The sequence below is a fragment of the Gadus chalcogrammus genome, chromosome 8, assembly GCF_026213295.1.
Source record: "Gadus chalcogrammus isolate NIFS_2021 chromosome 8, NIFS_Gcha_1.0, whole genome shotgun sequence".
Taxonomy (NCBI): domain Eukaryota; kingdom Metazoa; phylum Chordata; class Actinopteri; order Gadiformes; family Gadidae; genus Gadus; species Gadus chalcogrammus.
In genome coordinates this window covers 19,126,621-19,151,008 of record NC_079419.1, presented here as the reverse complement: position 1 = coordinate 19,151,008, position 24,388 = coordinate 19,126,621, and the positions used below count along the sequence as shown (strand labels likewise).

At 43.2% G+C, this 24,388-nt stretch overlaps 1 protein-coding gene and 1 pseudogene across 1 annotated transcript; both read right to left on the bottom strand.

Annotated features, from left to right (window-relative positions):
• Positions 1-935: 935 nt before the first annotated feature.
• On the bottom strand, positions 936-4,319 carry LOC130388185 (mediator of RNA polymerase II transcription subunit 26-like). The gene is given in 4 exon segments (XM_056597560.1): positions 936-2,532; positions 2,535-2,747; positions 2,872-2,946; positions 4,142-4,319. Coding segments are annotated over 4 exon segments (1,935 nt in total). The 5' UTR covers positions 4,214-4,319; the 3' UTR covers positions 936-957.
• A 5,480-nt stretch (positions 4,320-9,799) lies between these two features.
• Positions 9,800-22,710, bottom strand: LOC130387918 (CREB-regulated transcription coactivator 1-like; annotated as a pseudogene).
• Positions 22,711-24,388: the final 1,678 nt, after the last annotated feature.

The window sequence follows — 24,388 nt, the reverse complement described above, 5'->3', positions numbered from 1 at the left end:
GACCGGAATAACGACGTGTGAACCGAACAAAAAGCCAGGTCAGTAAGGACAGGTGGTAGTTTTGTTCCGGAGGAAAAGATTTGGATGGCATGGGTGTTTCATAGGCAATGGATAATGAGGAATAGGCTAGCAGGAGAAATTAAGCGTGACGTAGGGAATGTTTGGGAACCAAATGGACGGTCACCAGGTCTATGGGGAAGCTTGTTTAGGATTTTTGTATTGCAGATCAGGCGGACAACAGTGTGATGCAAACAGCAAAACAAACCCATTTTTTTTTAACATGTTTGATAAACCCATTTAAACAAAGTACTGTTCAAAATAAATAGACGTAGAACATAAATGTATAATTTAAATGTTTTTTTATACATCTCAAATAAAGCTTCTTGTAACTGCCAAATATGCCGGAGCGACCATTGTACAGGGCTGGCCAAGCTACCCTGTACTAGATTAATTCCTCAAACCTTTAGTTAGGCACCATACAAAACAGGCAAGCCGAAACCACAGCCTTACCATGTAGAGAACCCCAAACACACACACACACACACACACACACACACACACACACACACACACACACACACACACACACACACACACACACACACACACACACACACACACACACACACACACACACACACACACACACACTTGTGCCTTCTAGGTTAGCAAGACCATGCACCTGTTGCTTCACCTTTGAAAAATATATAACATAAATAGCCCTTGGTATTAAAGAACTCAACCGTTTGCATTTAGCTTTTTTCAAATCTTTCTATACCTAATTAACTGATCAAAAGTGAAACAAAAAGGGGCTAGGCTTAAATATGCTTAAGCAGGTCTGGCTTTCCTGGAGCTCACAGTGGATAAACAGAACCATGAAGTACTCTCGTTCGCAGTGGGATGCAAGGGGGGGGGGGGGGGGGGGGGTGGTGGAAAAAAGTGACATTCTCAAACTCTTTAGTCTAGGCAAACATATGGCAAGATGTTCAGTCTGCTTTCGCCCCCGTGAGGGTCCAACGATATGCACTCTGTCCAGTCAAACCAGGCACCCTTTGTGTCATAGCAACCATTGACCCCTGGCCAGTGTTGCGTGTGTATTCTGTCCAGCTCCGTGTCCGTCACCTCTCCGCTCACGCCAGGCCGATGCGCCACCGAGCTGTCCTTCTGCAGAACGTGCATCTCCCTGGCCTCCTTGACACCGGGCTCCTCCCGTTTCAGATACTCAGACATAAAAAAGTGCGCGCTGGGGGTCTGCACCCCCGAGGACGTGAGCATGTTACTTTGGAGGTTCAAGTAAGACTGGATAATTTCGTTCCGTGAAAGCTCCTTCCAGTTTGTCTGTTGGAAAGGGTTAGGGTTAGGGGCAGGGGCAGGGGCGGGGTTAACGGGCGGGGCAGAGGCGAAGGGAGGGGCGGCGGCCGGTCCAAAGGTAGGGGCTGAGGGAGGCAACGGGGTCTGGGGCACAATGTTCTCAGTCCTCTTTGTACACTCTGCAGAGTCTGGCACGCCGGCCTCCTCCGTCTGAAAAGGTTCCTTGTGTACCATGGACTTGATCTGGCCCGTCACAGGATCAAAGGTTATCCTGCGTTCTTTTAAGCGCACAGGCTTAACAGTGTCCTCCGTTTTCTGACCATCAAGGTTAACAGCATAGTCCCTCGACCGATACTTTTTCCTCCTCTTTCTCTCCGAGGGGGTGAGAGGTGGTCCGTCCGTCTCCTCGGCGACCACGATGCTGGCGGTGGCCTCGGCGGACGGTCTGCGTTGGGTGGGGCTGTGCTGGGAGGGACGCGGGGAGATCGACGGTGATTCCAGTGTTATAAACGAGTCATGCGGGGGACATTGAGACGAAGAAGAGCTTTGTGAAGTACTGGCCCACTGCGCAGAAGACCTGTAGGAAGGGTGCGGCAGCCTGTTGCCAAGAGGCGATTGGGCTAGCGACGCCGCGGGCTGGGACGAAGGCAGAGGGGAGCCGCGCGGCGTGGGGCTGGGGACACCTTTTGGTGCATATGCAGAAGAGCGCTTGGTCATTGTTTCTTTCACACCCCGGGGACTAGTGGTGACGCCACGTGGGCTTTTAGCTTGATAATATCCTCCACCTCCCGCTCCTCCTACCCCACATCCCCCATCCTCCATTCTGACCTGCTGCTGCATCACTGCAACCTTGATCAATGAAGAAGTGCTAGGTAGTTTTGCCACTCCGGGGGAGCTGGGGCGAGGCTTTACCGCATTGACGGGGATCTTGTTGTGTTTGTCATTGTCGAGATGATCCGTCCGCGGCGGTCTGTCAGGAGATGGAACAACCTCCAGCTCGAGCAGCGCCTCGGGACTGCTCGCAGTGCCGTTGGTGAGCGGAGGCGATAGAGAGTGTTCATAAGCCATCCTCGATATCTTTTCTGGCAAGTGCACGCCGCCATCCCTCTGCTCTGCCCGCCGCTTGCGGTTGCTCGATTTCGCCGCTTTGGGCGAGTAAGTGTTATGAACATCGTTTCTGACTTTGACATCTGGGACGCCCTTGCCTTCAACCAAGACGTCAGGGGGGGCAGCAGCTGACGGGCATCTGTCCGGCAGGGATGCAAGCCTCCGTTTGTAGAGGCAGGAGGGGCCCCGGGTCCACGCGTTGGTGTCTCGGCAGGTCCTGGATCAATCAGCTTCTGCCAGTTCCTCAAGAGCTTCTTAGCACGCTTTGCAAGGTCTTCATTGTTGGTTTTCTTCCGCACATCGTTGATTAACTTTCCTAGGCGAGTTTCCTGTATGTGACCCATACAGAAGAAACCTTTGATTATGATTGTTCCATAAAAATAAATTAAATAAAAAATTTAATAAAAATTAATTAAATAAAAAAAGAATCACAAAGTTTGGGATGGATCTTACCTCAAGTGCTTCTTTGGTGATGGGATACTTTTCCAAATAGGTAATTACTTCCAAGACCGCCACCATATTGCAAATCTGCAGGCAAAAGGATAAAAACCATCAAATACTGCAAGTGTCAATGCATGTTTTATACCACCATTAGGATTAAGGTATGAACAACCAAACGGGACTAACAAACCAGCTAGCGTTAACGTGTGTGTTTCATGATCAAATTAGACAAAAACTACTTGAAGGACGGACAATAAATTGGGTGTTCACTGGCCATAAAGCCTCTGAAGCCAATTGTACCATTGTATAACAACAAGAGGGCAAAGCACATCAAAACCACTGGTTGCTTGACCATCTGTAGCAGGAAATGGCATTTTAATTCCCAGTTATGTTTGAACGGCTTTTTCCTTCTTTAAAATATAGCTATCTTGAAAAGAAGATCAAATAATGTTGTAAATGTATATTAATTCTCTGCTTTGAGAATCATTCTGACTGAGACCAAGACTGAAGCTAAACGTCCGAGTATCAGCAGCTAATAGTGAGCTAGCAGAAGTTAGCTTGAAGTCTTCAGACTGTCGTTTGAAGCTTGTGAACTATGTGTCAACGCAGAAAAGCCCAATATATATTGTAGCTTAGCATCGCTTAGGGCTGCCTTGTTGAAAGGGTTACATCGAGTCAGAGGTGAAGTCATCTGGAACATTAACATTTACACATTTAACTGTTAGCTAGCATTAGCCGTTAGCAAATACGTTGACGCTGATGTTTGACTTGGATATCAAGCTCGCGACTATTTCCTGGAACTCGGCTAAAGTAACCCGCCGCGCGTTCCCACAGCCGTTACCGCCGGTAACATCTACCGCCAACAAGGGATGCGACCTCAGCTTAACAGGCGAGTTCATGAGCATATCAATTAACATCACCAAACTTTAAATGTATTGAAACCAATATCGCTACAGCGAAACCGCTCTCTTCCATGATATAGGCCTATCCCGTTTACTGGGGCTAACCGATAGCATGCTAGACGCAAATGCGGCTAAAGTACCCAGACGCTAACCATGGTAACGCTGTTGCTAGCGTACGAGCTGTCATCTCAAATAGCCCAACGTTATGCCTTCGGGATAACCCCAACGTCGAACAACTCTTCTGTACTGTAGTGTCGTGTACAATGCAGAACGTGCTTACTTCAATCTTAGCTGATTTGCAGCTGGTTTGCTAATAGCCTAACATGCATGAGTTTAGAGGGGCTGTAGGCAAGCTAACGTTAGCTCGCTAGCCTACTTACATTGCTGTGACTGTCGACGGCCTTCAGCAGCCGGTCCCTCATCTGCTGCGGAGTTGCCGAGACCGTTGTCATTGCCTGTTCGGTACGACCCGGAGGATGGGGAGGAATCCTCCAAAATGAAAAATGTTGAGGCTTTAGAGACTCAAAAGCCCGTTATGAAAGTGTGCCGAGCAGCATAATTCTTTGCCCGATTCGCGTTAAGGATCGGTAATGTGTCACATGGAGTGTGAGATGTGCCCCGTATTTACCGTCGACGTCCGCCTGCTCGGCGCTCTAGTAAACCACTACGAGCTGCTGGATTTTGACGGCCTCGAGTTGCATTCTGGGATGTGGTGAGTGTCTCTGACGTGGGCACGTAGGCAAGTGCTGCTGTTCGCCAAGCAGGTTCGCCCCCAGAGTTCACCCACACTCTCGGGGGATGCCAGTTGCAGAAGACCGCTCTAAAACGAGTTGTTTCTAGGCCTATTTTGTCGTAGTGGCATTTGCATCATTGGCCATATGTTGATGCCACTAACAAGTATGCATATTTGGTTGGCCACAGTGTTCATGGTATTGTTTACAGAAAAACAACTATCACTCACTGTCAATATTCGTACATGAGACAAAACATGATTAGTTGAATATCCGGACAAAAACTTAATAGCCACCTAGCGAAATAAATATATTTGCACTGCAATTGCCTCAGGGTGGTAATAATACATACATTTATTATTTCTTTCATCCAGCAGATGGAGATATTGCCCATATTTATTCCCAAAAGTGATAGGGATATACTACTGTATTTATTCCCAATTCATTACAATTTACTAATATACATCTATAAAGATATATATGGTTTATTTACAATCTCTCAATTACAAAATCAATACAGCCATTGCAAGATACAGATTTCCGGAAAGTTCTGCTCATCATGTCACTTTATTTAATCTCATTTCATTTACAATAGTAATGCAAAGGTACAAAGACTGAAGCCTCGACACAACGAAAACGATACAACAGAAGGCTGTTTCATCACTTCTTTGAGCACACATATACGGCCAACTTCATCAGCACACAATATCGGCCAGATTTTGAATAGTCCTGATTTACATTTTACAATATAAAAAGCACATTTGAAGAACGCATTTAATCCATTAATTTTAAAGGTTGGTTAAAAAAAGTACAGATTTGCCAAGCTGTGCTGCAGAACACTACATTTTGCATATTCGAAGAACATATCATGTGTCCTGTTGCTTATACACTACAGGTGTAGTACGACTACAAGTGTGTACACTACTACAGGTAAAGTACACACTTTTACCACAGTAAGTAAAGAGTATTGTGCTTAGAAAGCAGCACTGTACTCAAAATGAAAACCATTGTATAACAATTTAGCTGCCATCATATGAGGCTTAAATCAGCGTCCTGCTGTCCTCAGAATGTAAATATTTCATAGCCGTTTGTCTAATGTCCCTTGTTAATGTTGAGCTTCTCAGACAAACTGTACAAGTGGACCTATATATTGTAGATACAAGCATGATTTGTCCTCCACGTGACCTATGTACTTTGACTTGAGTTATTTTCTTACTGTTGAGTTTAACAGCAAGAAAATAATCAAATAATTCAAAGTATTAGTGAAATACTAATTCACATAGAAATTATATTTTTATGTGTAGTAAGGTAGGATATAAGTAGGCTAGATGTGTGTTAAGAAAAATATTATTCCTATAGTAATAGGGGATATCTCAGTAAGATACTTAAACATAGGAAACATTTTAAAGGGATAATTAACTTTGGCTTTTTCTTCTTTACATTAGACCGGGCTAATATCAGAATCTATTGTATAGCTTCTCAATGAATTTCACTATTGGACAATTTGAAATTGCAAAAAATATGTGGAAAAAGTACAGAAAAAGTCTGAAATAAAGTAATATAGGATTTTGGTCTTCCCTCATACATAGATGAGATCAAATTCATACCAGCAATGACCATAAACATATAACAGTGTCTTGTAAACCTGAACAGCCTCTTGGAGATTTAAGTTTATTAGAAGAATAATGCCTGTGCCTGTACCAAATACAGTTTGTCTTTGCAACAAATAACGGCCAAGCAATTTTAAGCATTAGAGGGTCTGAACGTAACATTTCAACTGTTTGAAATATATATTTATACTTTATACTACAGTCCTGTAAACGTTGTCATGATACCAAGAGACACCTGAACACTAATGCATATTAAGGTGGCAGTAACAGGCAAAAGATAACATAATAGTTGACTACATAATCACAAAAAAAAACTCTCAAGTATAACAGAACAAAGGGGTAAACAGGCCGGTGAGACATATCCTACAATACCTCTTCAAAATGTTTAGTTCACCAGAAAAAAAAAATACATTAAAAAATAAAATACAAAAATGAAATACAAACTGCAGCAATAACATATTGCTGCACAATCATAAGGTATCAGTGCATTTTCTTCACTTTACATCATTGCACAAAGAAGCACAAATAACATTGTTATTAGTCATAAAGATATATATATATATATGTATATATATATATATACACACACACACACATATCTATATATATATATATATAATATATATATATATATATATATATCTATATATATATATATATATATAGCTTTTTCCATTACATAAGCACATACATTGTAGTGTGAAAAGGAATACGTACCAAATCATATAATTTACATCTGCATGGAAAGCCTGAATGGCATATTTCTGATTCCTTTGACTAAACATTGCCAATACATTATGCTGTGCCAAGATTTGACCAATCATAACAAAGCCTGAATATTTAAGACACGTACTATTCAGTCCACCACTTACCTCCTGTATTTAAAAACAGTCAAATAAAGTAAATGATAACATAGCCAGAAAGGGAAATATTGGCTTATATTTAAATTTCATGCACCTACAAAATCAGAATTACATTTTTTTTTGTTACGGAAAACATGTATGCACTCATTCTAAGAGGAAAGAAGGTTACACAATTTAAATTACAATTAAATAAAAAAAAGGACTGAAGAAAACGTAAAAAAGTATTTGCATGCCTAACCACTCCCTTTCATTAATATATATATCTTTTGAATATTTTTATTTTTTCCTTGTTGAAGGGTCTGAATGTTTGGCAGACTGTAGTAGAATTTTTGAACAGGGTAAAATATTGTTCTAGATTACACTGCAGTGTAACAGCAACTTAAAATCAGCATATTTTTTTATTCTTTTTAAATGATTCCACATTTTTAAGACTTGTGACTACATTTTTGAATTAGTGAAAGATGTTGTTATGATATGGTATAACAAATATCATACACTCTGGTACACAAGCTTATGACGAGTACAGGAAGGTATTTCAGTTTTGAGTTAAGTTATGAAAGAATTCATACATTTATATTATATTATATTAAGTTAGGTTCAGTTTTATATTGAAGGCCGGTCATGTTGCCACACAGGAATATGACCAATGTTATTTTCTACAATAAAAAATAGATTCTTGCAAACTTCAATCCAAACAGTTTAAGGGGACCGATTTCCAAAAATTTTCTATATTAAATCATCTTACCGAAAATAACAAAAAATACTTGCTGATTATGTACAATTTACCTATTTTATATAGTAATTATATATATATATATATATATATATAATATATATACATTATACATATACATATACATATACATTTATACACATATACACATGTATATATTTTTATATATGCCTTTTTAAAAAATACTTTTTTGTTTCCTTGTTTTTTTAACAAGGGCAAGTGAGTAAAAATATAGGGGAAGACAGTTTGAGTACACCTAAATTCATAGTGGAGGGGAAAATTAATTTAACATCATGACGTTTTCCAAGTTTAAGAAAATAAAGTGCAATGCCAAAATCCAGAAAAGCTAATTGAGTGTAAACCAATGAAAAACCGAGGTACATGATGTGGAAAAATTTATGAATTGGATGAAACAAAGAGCCTAGAATAAATCCCAATGAAACCAAAAGGCTTTCAATCACAGAGTGGAGGAATATGTCAAGGCATGGAAAGCATTGAAATGTTTATATGTTCCCATAACGAAGACAATGATATTAGGTTTGAAGACGAGACATACAACGAACAACTCAGCTGAGAGAGGCTTCAATAATCAAAAAAAATTGGCCTGTTGTGAATGGTTTCTTTGTTCCTATAGTACAAACAGGTTGACAATCAGATGAAAAACAGAACGTGATTATGCATTATTTTTTACCAATGCTGCCCCACAAAATGTAGGCAGCCCAACTGTATTTGTAAATGAAACATGATACACCATTAAAGTAAAGCCAAACTTATATTGGAACTCCTATTTTTATCTCCTATGCTTCATATATCCCATATATAATTCGAAGGCATTTGTTAAGGTCTACATTTGTTCTGCCTCATATTCCCAATAATTTGATTATTTTGCATATGCATGATTATGCAGGATAAAATTATCTACTTCCTTTGGAAAATCATGAAAAATAAATTTCATTTAAAGTCCAAATGACAATGACTTCCGACCGCTGACAAAAAAAAAAGGTTAACTAAACAGTGCATGAAGATTTTCGTCTCTGGTCCTTGTGCAGACCTATTCATAAACGGTGTTTGAAAGGGAAAACCTCAGTCATCTAATAAGGCAGAGACAGGCAAGCACAGTGATCTCATGCATACTGAAGAAACCAGGTCCTGAAGTCTCTTTCCATTTAAACAACACAGAGGAGCTCCTTGAGAGTCATGATATTTCTTTTCAGGAAATTGTTTAAAAACAAAAACCAATTCAACCTGACAGGCCACACCACATAGGCACGGAATGGATGATATAACGTAATCAAAACTTTAACAGGAAACGCACACTAGGACGGACAAATACACCGACGGACAAACTGACTTGGCACGGAAACGAGATGCAGTGGGTAATGAAGAGACGAGCACACCACAACACTGCCAGGTGGTTTCCAAGTGCTATTTAAAAAAGGGGAAGGTGAGAGGTACTCTAAAGTATTGGCACAAGCTCGCTCTGGGCATGCCAGCAAGGGAAACACCAAGCTGCCTTATTAAATATGGTTTTTTTTAAAAGCAAACTCCTTAAAATCAACGTGCACGCAAAGGTCCTACATTAAAAATCTCAAAAAAGAAACACGTGGGGTATTTTTTCTTTTAAACACATACTAACTAACATATCTATATATTCCATGTTCTATAATTGCGAGATCCGCTATCCCAATATCTTTTTTTTACCTCCATTCTGAATGGACCACAACAACTGGGCTCAACATGTCCATAAAAGAAAAAGACAAGCCTGTGTTGTTCCACTTGTATGTCCCACCCAAGCCTAGGCTACACCTTCTGGGTAAGACTGAAAGGGCACTCAACGTGTGAGTGGATATCCTTCCTCCTCCCTCCATCTCTCCCCAGAGGTCCCCAGCGGGTCCCCGGACGGTCCCCAGCGGTCCCCCGTCACTTGCTTCCCACAGGCGCTGTTGCAGGTCCTCCTCAAGCCAAACAGGGGGTCTGGTCCGGGCGTGAAGAAGGAACGGAAAAATAAAAAGAAAACATGCTCGGGGGATGGTGTGTGTGTGTGTGGGGGGGGGGGGGGGGGGGGGGGGGGGGGGGGGGGGGGGGGGGGGGGGGGGGGGGGTTAGAGGCGGTCGAGGCGAAATGCGTCCTCGGTGGCGGGGTCGGTCAGGATCATGTCCGGGTCATTGAGCATGTGCAGTCCGTCCAGCGTCAGCGGGTCGATCTTCAACTCGTCTAGGGGGAACGGGGAGTCCATGTCGAAGCTGATGTCCGTGGACAGAGAGGAGATCAGGTCCTTGGGCAGGCCTGGGGGGACTCGCCGCTCACTGCAGGGCCATCAGAAACAACTTTAGTCACACACCTGTGAACAACATGCTCTTCACCTAGACATAAAGCATAGACGAAACATTGACTGCTTCAAGCCGTTGGTGCAATATGTCAACGTCGCCGCCATGTTTGTGGGGCCAAGACTGGCCTTTAAATGAATACTAGTAAACAGAGAGGATAAAAAGCACTTACCTTTAAGGTAATAGTTGGTAAGTGGTTCTACATACAAGTTATTGTTTCTACATACATTTTTAAATCCTATGATATATTATAGCAAATAATATTGTTGTCTTTACTAAAACTTTACTAAAAGCTAATACCAGAAATACTTCTGGTATTACTAAAATAAAACGACTCATTGAAATCGAAATGACAATGTTAGATGTTAATCGGATAGTGGCTTTTTATCAGAAGAACCCTGATCCAGTTTTACTTGCTTTACAGGCCAGCTTTTGCCCCTCCAATAGCATTGGTCTCCTCTTTCAGGGCACGAATAGAAGACCCAAATCAGTGAAGATATCACATGTTGAGCAGCGACCATGTGCCCTGGTACATAAGAGGGTAGCAGCCGCATAACTGGTGTGATCATTGTCTCCTGCCCATAGATATATTAAGCAGCAAGTTAGGGGGTAGGCATGTAACCACCAACTACACTACTCTTCACCCTGCTCACCATTACTTCAGCATATGGCCTTCACAGAATGTAAATGAAGGGTTGTGATTATTCTTTTAATATATTATGAAGAGAGAAGGAAACAAAGGCATTTCTAAAAGATTGCTATTGTTTTTATTATCACCATAATTGCTGCATTGCAGAACAACAAACAGCTGGGCGCATCACATTATTATGAGATGACCTAAAATAGGTTTTGTGGGAAATAAAAATCAGGTTTTTTTTGGAGGATTAATAAAACGCCTGGGCTCACTTTAAAACCTTGATGTAAATGTATAATTAATTTGATAAAACGTCTGTTGGCCCGGAGACGCGGCAGATTGTTTGGGTATTGATCATGTGTGGGGGCCGTGGCTTCAGAACACTAGGCTCTGCTTCCCCCGCTCCCTCGTGCTGCTTCTCATGTGCAGTCCTGAATGAACCAAGCTGATTGGCGGAACATCACCTGTGAGGATGATGTTGGGGATGTTGCCATGGCTACTGTAGCCCAGCTGCTGCAGGTCTTGGCTGTTGCAGTGTCCCGGGCGGTCAGACCCATCATGGCTGCCTGCGTGTAGTTGAGGGTGGAGCCTGGCTGTACAGACTGTTGGAGCCTATGGGGCTCTCCATCATGTTGGAACTGCTCAGCTGGCCCAGGTCACACACACACACACACCACACACACAGCATTACGAGTTGAACTACAACAGAAATTTTCTCATGGCGAGGAGGCCTGGTCCTGAGATCATTCAGTCCTGAGGTCATACCAGTATTGCTAATGGCATGTCTAAAGCAGTCTAATACGGCCTATTGGGTAACATTTGTTTGTATTAATGCAATGCATATGCACATCACATCAAAACTAGACTCATGAGACTAGAGGTAGATTGGAAGTGGATTTATTGAGTATTAGTCGACTAATATTGACCTCATAGTAGAGGACTAGTGGACTAATAGCCACTGTAAACCAACTGAAGAGGCAGTTTGTTGAGGGGTTACCTGTTTGTGAGAGACACTGGTCTGCCCTGTGATGTGAGCTGCTGTTCGTAGAGGTCAGCAAAAACACTGCCCAGTATGGAGTTATGCTGTAAACAACAACACCAACAACAACAACGGGACCAGCCCCCAACAATCTGTTTAGTGCACAAAACAGATTAAACCAGACACGATTTGGATTCTACACTGATGCTTTCTGAGAACGTACATGAAGGAAAAAAAAATCTCTTAATCATCCATATTAATATCATTGTTAGTCATTATTTAATATGATATTAAATTACTTTACAGAGAACATGGCAAAGAGAATAATAAAGACAGTGAAGCACAGCTGAAGCAACATCCAAAGTCCTGTCGCTTTCTTAATCGAAGAGGAAATCAAATATTAAAACATAATGCGCTGCAAGTGCAACAAGCATGTCTTCACAGATGGAATATTCAGAGAGCCATACGGCGGTAAACAGAACTTGCTGTTTGTGCAAACAATAACATACATGTAACAGTACATGTCTAATCACAGAGCAAACAGAGAAGACAACAAAAATACATTAATATATCGATTCAGATATATTAACAGATCGATAAATGGCTCTCCTAATTAGCTGATTCGTCTCAAAAAGTCTGACCTGATATGAATGTAATCCATGGCTCCTTTCCCCTGATATTCATCAAACATGTCCGTACACTAGCTGAAATCAGCACACAACAACACCACCATCCAAATATACATAAAGAAATATTTATCTTAATTAAGAATGAAGCCAAAATGAACACCAACCAGGTTCTCACAAAAACCGCTGATCTGTTGGGTTGAAAGGCAAACATTTCTACAGACGTTTCCTATTCAAGGAAAGAATCTGCATAGATCCGCATGCTAACAAATTCCCCATTTTCATTTGGCCTTCTGATGTAGAAAGTAATTCAGTTACATTGTTCGCCTCCGCTCTCCTCCCATCTTCAAAAAACCAAAATTGGTCTGCTCATTCCACGTCCCCAAAGGGGAAGGGGGAACTAATAAAGCTTGGTGTGTCAGTTTCTAGGGATTACCCTGTGTAAACGATCAAGCCTGGGTTAACTTCAATTCACATGGGGTAGGAGCTGATTAAAAATATACATAAAACAATGGGCATGTTTTCCAATTACACAAAACTGGTTCACATGCTCGTTTACTGTGACTGCACTATTGAGATCCATACCGACCAATCACAGAAATTCTGACACCGATAACAGGGTGCCTCTTGATTGAACCTGTTACGTAAAACTCATTCACATCATAGTTTGTGTTGTGATGGCTGTGCTCGTCAAAAAGGAGAGGCAGTAATGACCTGATTGGTAAAGTAAAAGAAATACTAAATATCATCCATAAATACATGCCATTTGCAACAGGCTTTTATCTACATGGGTCTTGTAATACCCTGAGGGCATACATACTTCTAGAATAGTCTACAGCCACAAGTGTGTACCGCTGAGCCTCGGGATCTTGAAACACAAAACCAGGTCAGGACAACGGATCATGAGTTTCTCCCTCTACCGGAAGTCTCAAAGAGCCCCTACAAGCAGCCCTGGGTCCCGACCAGAGCCCTGGGTCAGGCCTTCCCACGTTACCAAAAGAGAACAACAACAAGGTTTTGGAAGACTGTAGCATCTGCTATAGAAGGATTTCAACACAAACAGACCATCTCAACAAAAGGAGAGAAAGTCACCGAACACACTTAAAGCATTGCTCAACATCAACAGAGGATACACACACAGACACAAACACACACACGACACACACACACACACACACACAGACACACACACACACACACACACACCACCACACACACACACACACACCACACACACACACACACACACACAGCGTCTAACATAGAGACTGGGGGGCTGAGGGAGGCTGAAGGGGCGCGGGGGGGGGTTGTATGTGGATGACGGTGCGGAAACCACAGAAGCAGTGACAGCAGGCACACACCCACTGCAGTTAGTGGGAGGACTGGTTTGGCCAGACCTGGCAAAATGACGGTACAAATCAAGACCAAGAGGCTGTAAGGGTCCCCATGATGATAAGGGATAGTGCTTTATATGACCAGTGTCATTTTGTTTTGCCCAGATCTGCTGGTGGAGAGAGCACATAAGAGCAGCAACACCGCAGCTTAGATGGAGAGCCAGAATAAGCAGGGAGGGGGGGGGGCCTCTTAACTGCAGTGACGGATGAGAGGGGCTTGTAGTACATACTAGAGGTGGGTGGTGGTGGTGGGGGGTGGTGGGTGGGGGTGGGGTCAGGGGTCAGCGCTACACACTCCCCTTACTTGAGGCTAACCAATGGGCGAGAAGTCCCTTGGTTGGAGCTGGGGGAGGTAGGAGACTGATTGCAGAGGAGCCCAGCCTGCTGCGGTACTGGTGCAGAGAGGAGGCCTGGGACAAGGCAGGGGGACAGGGTGTTGCTCTTCACTACGTTCAAAACGCTTCACATCTGCCGGCCAAATCTTATCACGCCGATCACGGTTAAGGAAATAATGAGTTTACAATGTTGATCTAAAAAGGTGGCACTCACATTGTAATCCTCCTCCCAGTTTTGCATGAACTGCGTTAAAACAAAAACAACAAAAAGGTATTCTTAAGATCGAGGATGATTCCATGGTTATGTACATTGTCTGTTCAGGACATTGTTTAATCAACTCAACTAAAGAAAAAAAAATGAGGTACAGGTAACTACTGCCAGGAAAAGTCACCTTTTAGCTATCAAGTAGAACGAAATATGAGGCCTAATGACTCACAAAATTTTACTACTGACTTGGAACGATTTTTTACAAACACGTCCGGAAGGTTTTATCAAACAGTACTGATTATCTATCTCCACTTCAAGGTCAACCAGACCACAACCCGAACATCCTAATCTATGGATAGAATAGGTACCAGCATACATGTGAGGGGATTGTACTATACGTTAAAGGTCTGCGTGAACATACATACTGAAGGCCTATGCTGTCATGGCAGACTTTTGTCTTCTGATGAGGATTCTGAAGAATGTGATTAAAATCCCTTACAATTTCTAAAACACAACATCACAAGAGGTGTACTTAATGTAAAAACTAGAGAGGACCAATAAAAAACATTACTTAAATAATGTAAATATTTAAAAATATAAAAAAAAAATTCTGGTATATATTTATGTTCTTTGTGTGGTCTGCACTCACTGTGTTTGATGTCCATAGTAATGCTGCTCTGCGTCGACGTCTGACTTCCTGTTGTGGAGGCGAGCTCTGGTTCTGGGACCAATGAGGAGGGGAGCTGAATCAGGCCTAGTCTGCTGGAGATGACAAACACAGCCTTATACAGAAACAGACTCTACATGTGACGAAGACATTCTGTACTGTTTGTGAAGCTATTAAAGAGGACAGGTTACTAAACAAAGCTTTTCAACTTAATCAACAGCATAGTATTCAATTAAATAATTTGCATAGGGTTGGAAGCACCAATGTTTGATGGCACATTATGGTTTGCCATTGTTACATCAACAGAATGAGCCCGACCATTCATTAGCTTTGAAGTCATAGTATGGATAAAACTTCAATTCATCGGATGATTATAATCCAACAAACATTTCCCCGCTGATTCTGTGTGCCATTACCCAGCAGTGTGTGCTTACTGGTGGTCTCTGGTTGGACTGGGAGAGGTCTGCTGGCTGAAGAAGGGCATAGTCAGAGAGCTGTTGCTCCAAAGCCATAGCGTTGATGGCGGCCTGGAGGGAGCAAAGGTAGAGGGGGTTTATCGAAGGCCCCTGATGGTGGAGTGTTTCCCCCATTGAGACTGTGTGTTGTGAAGATGGTTGCATGAGTGAGGAATGTGAAATTGTCTGTCTTGCGGGATGGGCAGAATGGATGGCAGATGGACAAGTGTTTTAAAATATGCGGATGAAATATGGACAGAAAGTTGTTGACATAGTCAGAGAGCGTTCCGATTTCTCAGCGTAGTGTTGGACAATGATTAAAGAACGTAGTCAAAAGTTTCAATATTTATTATTTGGTTTTAATCATTTAATTTAAATCAATTGTAACATATTCTTTCCTTCAAACACACAAGTACGTATGCGTGTGCATTAGAGTGTCCCTGACCTGAGTGAGTGATAGCGGAGGGGACAGGTTGGGGGACAGCTGGAGGCTGTTGGGGTCTATCGTGTTGAGGATGAGGGGAACCATGTCGTCCTGGCCGACTGCGTCACATTGAAACCACCGGCTGGGAGTTCAGAACCCGCTGGAAACATAGGGAGGAGGAGACACCCATGAAGGGTCAAAATAAATACAAAAAAATTACACTTGAGATATAGCATATTCCAGCCGTTGACAAGAACATTTTGCATAGTGTTTTATACTTTTTGTATATTGCGTTCAAACCTTTTTGATATATTGTGTTTAATATCTCAAAATCTCTTTATATTTCGACATTGGCTGTGGCTGCTTTTCAAGTGTTGATTCCTGAGTCAAGATGGCCGTGTGTGACGCTGCTATATTAAGTCCTGCCGTGGCACTAGAGACGGGGTGAGTGAGCGCGGCGTGTTACTTCTGCGAGGCGCGCCGCCGGTTCCCATGAGGTTGGAGGTGGCGAGCGGGCTGGCCCCGCCATCGGCCCCGTCTAGTCTAGCCGGCGTGGCCAGCGGCGGAGGAACTTGGAGGTTGCTGAGGTCGGGCAGCGACCCCCCTGTGTTGTGGGTTGCTGGGATCAGGGAGTTGGAGCGCTCCTGGTCCCGGGGAGGGGAATATACTGAACAAGGAGGGGGTGGTCACCATACTGACAGACAACACCAGCATATACTCCACTTATATTTGGCCTGGGGGGAAAATAAGTAATAAACGAAGATGTCTCCATAATTTTGTTCCCCTTTAATATGTTAACTACAAGACAAAGGACTATCTACAAACTAAAAATTACGTAACCTTACGTTAACTACCAAGCATGCGTTCTTCCTATTTAAAAAACGGTGTGCACCTGAAATAACCCAAGAGAGTTTCAGGCACAACCTTAAAAAACGTCTGCTGCTCCCGTTGGTTGAAAGTGAATCTGATGCAACCCACCTTTGACAGTCATATCTCTCAACGGATTTACCAATGAGGAAAGGGACAACGGATGAGTCTGGACATGTCAAACAAGTGTGATCTCATGCAAAACAGAGAAGACACTGCTGCATTTACAGAATCAGTTGTTGTTAACCATGATCCATTTATTTGGCTCGTCAGTACCACTGAGGTTGTTCTTATCCAACTCCCTCACACAAGAGAGGCAAAGCCATACTCACTTGATCCCTGGCACCTTGCAATGCTTGGATCTCGAGATGGAGTTCTGAAAAGAAATCCAAGCCCGTTTTGAATACGAGATCACCACACGTTATGTAACTTTTCTTATGGAGGTGTTAATGGAGGTTATCATGCCTTCTTGCAGTCCCAGCTCTCTTCCCTCCGTCATCAGCCTCTTGTTTCATATCCTCTGGCCCGGGGACGGGGAGCAGGAGCACTGCAGGGAGGAGACAACGTTCTGATTGATTAACACCGCTGTTATCGATGTCTTCCCAATTGGACGACACTGACTCATCTTCTCTGACTCATAGTCTCTGGAAGAATGAATAAAAGTAAAGTCATGTGAATAAAAGTATTAGGATTAAAGGAAAACCCAACACCCTGTACACCCCAAACACTCCCCGCCCACAGCATTCTGAATAGCTTCTGGCCGCTTCTGATTAACACAAACTCTATGTAGAGGCAGGGCTTCATCGCTGCTCCAGCCTTTGCAATCCAAAAAGTCCTCCCACTCACTACAATTAGACGGCTTGATCGACGTTACCGGTTGACCTCAAACGGCCCGCGAAAGGCTGGTATGGAGGGCAATTGGAGCCCATAGTTACATCTTATCCTACGTTTTTCTTTTAAAACTTTTCTCATTAAGGCTGAGATTTGGACCAGTACTTAACCCACTGCCTCGGTTATCCTCTATAATAAGTTGTATTTTTTTTTGTTTTCATGCAAAGGTAATCATTACATTTATTTAATTCCACAAATGGTACAGTTCAAAGAGATAACAAATATATATGCATGATAATACCATAAGAGATTCATCAAAAAGGTGATTCATCAACCCCACCTAAGAAAACGGATTATCAATCCACTTCCTGTTGCCATTAGTGCTGACATCCCGGGACTGATAGAGGGCTCTGGGAGGATCCTGCTTCTGTCTCCCAACAAGTCATCGGGCCTGCCGTCTTCAAAGCCCCGCACTAACCCCCTTTTCATCCCACCACCGCAGAGCACTTCTATTCACTGAGCACTAAGAGCAGATCATAAGGAAGCACACTAGCAAACCCCGACACCAACACATCCCCCCTCTGACAGCCCAACACCGCCAAACACAAGACCTCTGTATCATCCAGCGGGAGGGAGGAGGATAACACACACATAACAAGCAGGCGCAGTCCACACTGGTGGATCAGAGGACGGCCCCCCCAAAGCAGGCCAAGTCACGCGCGTGATCATTTGAATGCAATCTCTTAAGGCTCCCCAAGACCGCACCTCGTTTGGGCTGCAGCTCCTGGAACCGCCCCACGAACACGGCCTGCTGCCCCGCCGGCGCCAGCGTGCTCTGGTGCAGCGCCGAGTCCGAGTTGGTCCTGCGACGCAAGGAATGAAACCAAATGAAATAAATACCCAAAGAGAAATTACCTAGATTACACAGCAGCAGTCAATGGGCGACCAGGGACGCACGCCAAGCATGCAAACATGGTGCACTTTAATGGGTTCCTTACATTAAGCAGACTACATCAAATGGGCTGTGTTTGTATGAGCCAGCCTATTTAAACAAGGCCCTGTGCAGATTTAAGACCAAACAGGTCGAGTACAGTCATGTGGCTACAACTGAAATAACAAAATCTTTATTAATCCCAGATGGGGAATGAGGGTGTCATAGCAGAATATACAGGCAGAAAGAATAGATGCAGGACAAATGTAAATGTAAATATCAAGGGTCGTCTTACCTTCTCCAGCTGGTGTCGGGTGGAGGGGAAAGATACACAGCTCCGTACGGACAGCTGTCGATGTGCGCGCGCCAGTTAGAGAAAGACAGCTGGACATTCAACATGAATATGTTTAATTTGTAGCATTCATGAGTGCACACATAGAGTTCTTGAAAAATGTGTGAGGATAAGTTAAGATGTAAAGTAACCACTTAAGGGCCCTTTGAGGATGTATATAGATAGACAACAATGAGGTTCCTTTGTGAATGCCATTAAAAGACGATTAAAAAACATCCAGAGTAAGATAAGGAGCTGATTAGCTCCAGCATTGACGTGTCATGATCCATGACAACACGTGTTTAAAGGATATTTGGCGTCCATGTTTATCGAGCGCCAGGGTTTCCCGTGCGGCGGGGCGTTGCGGTTCCTGTCCCGGTACACGCGGTCCACCAGGCCGTGGTGTCGCGTGCTTCTGCTCGTGTCTAGATCAGAGTTCTGGAACGGCATCTGAAAGAAGAGGGGGTGAGTCAATAACACAGTTATGACTCATTATGTTTTAAGTCTTGAGTCATTTAGCAGACGCTTTTATCTGAAGCTGCTCACAGTGAATTCGGAAAGATGTTACGAGCAGTCAGGCGTCTTTAAGGGTAAGTCTACGGGACAGACCGCGGTCCTTGGGAATCAAACACGGTACCTTTCACCATCCTCCTCCTTTTATCCCTAGCCACTATAAACCTTGTATCAATAGTAAAGATGACATTCATGGAGTGGTTGTGCTGGGGTTTATTTGCTCTGGGGGGGGGGGGGGGGCAGGGCCAGCAGACCATGCAGGGTGCCTCACCTGGAAGCCCACGTCCACAGCACTGTTTCCCAATCTGGTTGACGTTTGTAAGACCCTCCATAGTACTGCCCGCGGTCTGGCCCAACTGCAAGTACTGGCTCTTCTGCAACTGCAGCTTAGAGGAGTGCGAGACACAGGAACAGGATCAGTGGGGGGGGGGAGACATCAACGTGAGCCGTTTCTGCATTGCATGCAAAGAATGTCAGCGGAAAGTACAGATATTTAAAGCTGTGCTTTCTCGTGCGCATCATAACACAACAACGTCAAAATACACCTTATTACATGCACTCTGACTGAAAATGTAATTTATTAGGTCAATGTACGAATTGAAGCATGGTCACTTCATATACCGAGGACCGTTTTTGAACAATGGCAATACTAGAATATCCAAAATATCTCATACACACATACATTTATTTATTCACAACAATTTAGGCAGAATCACTTTCAGTTATTTCATTGGGCTAGAATAATAACCCTTAATATAACCCTTTCTTTAGTTATTAACACAAAACCGACTATAATATGTCATATTGCTACCAAAAGTTGACAGAATACACAAAGGCGTTCGCTATTCATTGAAAGTCGTCAAGGTATTCGTCCCTCTGTAGTCCCCAGGAAACAATTAAAATGATTAAAACCAAAAAGACAAAACCCGAGAACACTGGCTTTGATCTCCCAGTCAAGCAGCTCTTGCTGATAAGGTATTCCCATGCACTGCGCTCTGCCCATATCTCCTCTGTCTTCCCCCGGCCTCTCCCTCATTAGTGCTCCTCACCGGCCTCCACCGAGGCCGTCCTTCAGGACGACTCCCGGCCGGGACCAGCTGTCGTTGAGCCAGTGAAAGGGAAGACGTCTGTTGACCTTAACGTAACAATCATCTGGAAGCTCTCACACACGTTTTCTCCATAGAGCTGCATCTGCCACCAACAGGGCCATATATGTATATTATATACACGCTGATGCCTATATGGATAGATGAGCAAGGGATTTGATTATTGTGTTAAACATAAGGGCTGTAGGGAGGGAGAGGTCGACATGAGGCAGAACTGAGGAACAATCCAGACCATGAGGAACGATAACAGCTATAACGTTATGGCTCACACATTAGACCCTCGACCCAGACTCTGATTTCCCAATGCCTTGAGCTCACGGCCACGGCTGCTGAAATTGAATCTTGTCATTTGAACTCCACATTGAATGTTGGGCATTGGCATAAAAAAATAATCGAATAATAACGGCAGTAAACCGGCATGGCTTGTGTATTCCGACAAGCTCCTAATCCCACAGTGACGGGCGCTTTAGACTTTTTAATAGGGGACGGTTTCATTGTTTTGGTGGTTGGCACAGGATTTAATATGGAGACATTTACAGATCAGGACCAGGGCAAACAACTAACCAACTGCATGACTTTAGATACTTTAGCACAGAGGGATAGGTTAGGGACCAGCAGAGAGAGAGCGAAAGGTATAGAGGTAGAGCGAGAGGTAGAGAGAGGTAGAGAGAGGTAGAGAGAGAGAGAGAGAGAGAGAGAGAGAGAGAGAGAGAAGATAGATAGAAATATAGATAGCGAGAACGAGAACGAGAGCGAGAGCGAGAGAGAGAGAGATGAAGAGAAGATAGATAGAAAAATATATAGAGAGAGCGAGAGCGAGAGAGAGAGAGAGAGAGAGAGAGAGTCAGAGAGGCTCAGAAACGCCACGCATGAATCACACTTGAACACCTTTCACACACTTCCACCAGTTTTCATCACCTGACTTAGTCACGCTCGACATTCACACATTCGACTTAGAAGGATAGGGTACGTAGCTTTCACCTTAATAAACCCATCACATGGAGTTAATGTTGCCCCTGTGGCTGTACCCCAACCATAACAGAACAACAACAACAACAGTGTGAACATGTGAGGCCTTGTAGGTGCCATCCTAGACAATGAGGGGTGGAAACAGACCTATACAAAGCAAACACAACCAAACGACCAGGAAAAGTGACAGAAACAGGTTTTAGAGACTACTCTAGATTGAGAGCGTTTGGAAAAGTTATGCTTAAACAGAATTTTAAATGTACCAACATTTACTGCTGCACACTTTCTGTATATATACTCCTTACTTTTAAAAAATGTATAATGTATAATATGTATTTCAAAATCTGCCTATATAAAAAAATAGTTATTGTTGCTTCTGTTTCATTGTGTTATGTTATAATTGCATTGGCAAATAGCCATGTCTCTGTGTAGATAACAAACATTCGTATTGTAAATTGCAATCACAAACACACACACACGCAAACACACAAACACACACACACACGTCTTAGGGATGATTCTACTTTTGTGGGTATGTAGCAGTAATCTTTGACTTGTGGTTTATCGACAGATGGAGGAGGTCCTCCAAGAGTTTCAGCCCATACTGCAATCCATCTCTACCTCCATAAATGGCAGACAAAAAGTGTGCTGCTTTGAGAAAAAATATTAATAAATGGAGATGAGGATGCCAAAAAAGCTGCCTGCTTTGCAATCGCATGTGGACATAGTTATGATTATTATTGGATGAATGATACAAAATGGGGCACAAATCACTATTTTGATCCAAGGCGAATGAGACGGAGGGGTTAGTCATCCAACTTAAATGCCATCAGGTAAACGCTAAGAAGGACATCGGGGGAACGAACCCAGGGCCATCAGACCGGGACACCTTTACCACTACATTACCCTCAGTTAAACACCCTCACTGTTGGCCTACTCGCTCCATTGCTTTGGGGGTGGAACCATCGCTGCATTTTGACGTGCGCTCTCTGATTCGCATGCACGCCCCTTGCTATCCACTTGTCTGGGACAAAATGTGTGCAACTTTTAGAACCAGAGCCCCTATCACCGATGTTTACAGGACGTGATCAACATATCTGCGTTATGTCGTGTATGACATCCGTGGAAAAGGGGCTAATAGCCACCGCGAAACGTCGTTTGTTATTGTTTACCAAGCTGCGTGCGGCGACGCGCTGCAGATCTGACAGCATAAACAGGAACAGGAAAGGGGGAAAAGCTCATGTCTTACCCTGGCTGCTCGAGTGATGCTTAATTCTTTCATCACTTCTTCGAACGCAGCCGTCTCCTCCGCCTGCTTCTGGTTGTGCAAAGCGATTTTCTCGCTGAATTTCCGCGGATTGTTGGTAGTCGCCATGTTTCGCTGCTCCGCTCTCCTTTCAGCGAGCCTCTGCGCGCTCACGCTCCTGGACGGGGGCGGAACCCGACGCGCGCCGGCACATCTGGAGGGCAGCAGCGTTGGTGTGTGTGTGACACTTTAGGATCAGATGGCAGCAAGGTGTGGTTTAGTGAGACGTTTTACCTTGTTGTTGTTGTTGTTGTTTTTCCATTGAAAACAGTGTTATATTAATCGATATTTCAATTCATGTTAATTTGATTGTGTCATTGAGACAGCACCCCCAATTCATTAGAATGTAGGGCCTCACGTTGACACAAAATAGTATGTTTAATGAATGGATGGCGCTATTATTATAGTTGAGGAAATAGTTAATTATAAAATGTGTCAGACTTTTCATCTCAACCATTTAAGCTTATATTATTTGATGGTTTTAGGGGCCTTTTTTAGATGGAGAAACAAATTGACTACCTACTAAATGCTAAACAAAACTATTATTATTATTACTATATTATTTATTATTATTCTTTACTATCTACTAACCTATTACACACACACACACACACACACACACACACACACACACACACACACACACACACACACACACACACACAACACACACAGTGCAGTTTCGTGCTTAGGGGGGGGAATTTACAGCAGGGGGGAGGTGTAGGTCCTTTCTATGTCCGTCGGTGTGTGTATGTGTGTGTGTGTGTGTGGTTGTGTGTGTGTGTGTGTGTGTGTGTGTGTGTGTGTGTGTGTGTGTGTGTGTGTGTGTGTGTGTGTGTGTGTGTGTGTGTGTGTGTGTGTGTGTGTGTGCTTCACCTGAATATCGACCAAATTGCTAAAATTATTATTGGTTATAGTTTAGTATTTTTAGTTATGTTTGTATTCCAGATACACACACACGCACACACACACATTCACCACCCACACACACACACACACACACACACACACACACACACACACACACACACACACACACACACACACATACAACACACACACACACCACACAGACAATATGACTGATATATATTTATATAAAAATGAAATTATATGAGTGTCAGCTTTTATTGCGCTTATCTCAGCTGAAAAGACCCCGTATGATGCGTAGATCATGCGCTTCTCTGATGTGTGTGACTCAAATCATTAGCTACAGTGGCGGTTTTAGGCATGGGCGAACCTGGCAGCTGCCCGGGCGGCATATTTGTGGGTGGAGCAAAATCACAGACGGATTAAACCCCCCCCCCCCCCCCCCCACTGATTAGCTAATACAGAACATGGGCTAAATAAATAAGATTATGTCATTCATTTCCTGAATATCCATGCATAAAAATCTCTCAAAAGTGATGACAAATATAAATAATATTGCTTCAGTATTTATTAATGTTATGGGAAGCCTTCAAATTAATCATGTTACAATTATGCACCAAGAATGAATAACCCCTCCAACCATTTGGCAGCTGATTCTATTAATGATGAAGTTAGCAGGAAACCTTAAGTTCCACTATTTGAAATAGAAAGAGGAAGCTGAGGTGTTTTGTCAGAAAATGAAAAGCAGATAAGTGACTTTCAACCCCCTTGCATAACATGGGGGATATTCGCCTGGTAAGACGCATTTCTGCTCTCTGTGTTTTACGCCAATATCTTGTGTCCTACTAGAAAGGGAATCGACACTTATAAGGCGTAGACCAACTGTCTTGTCTGTTTACTGTATTCTGTGGAATTGT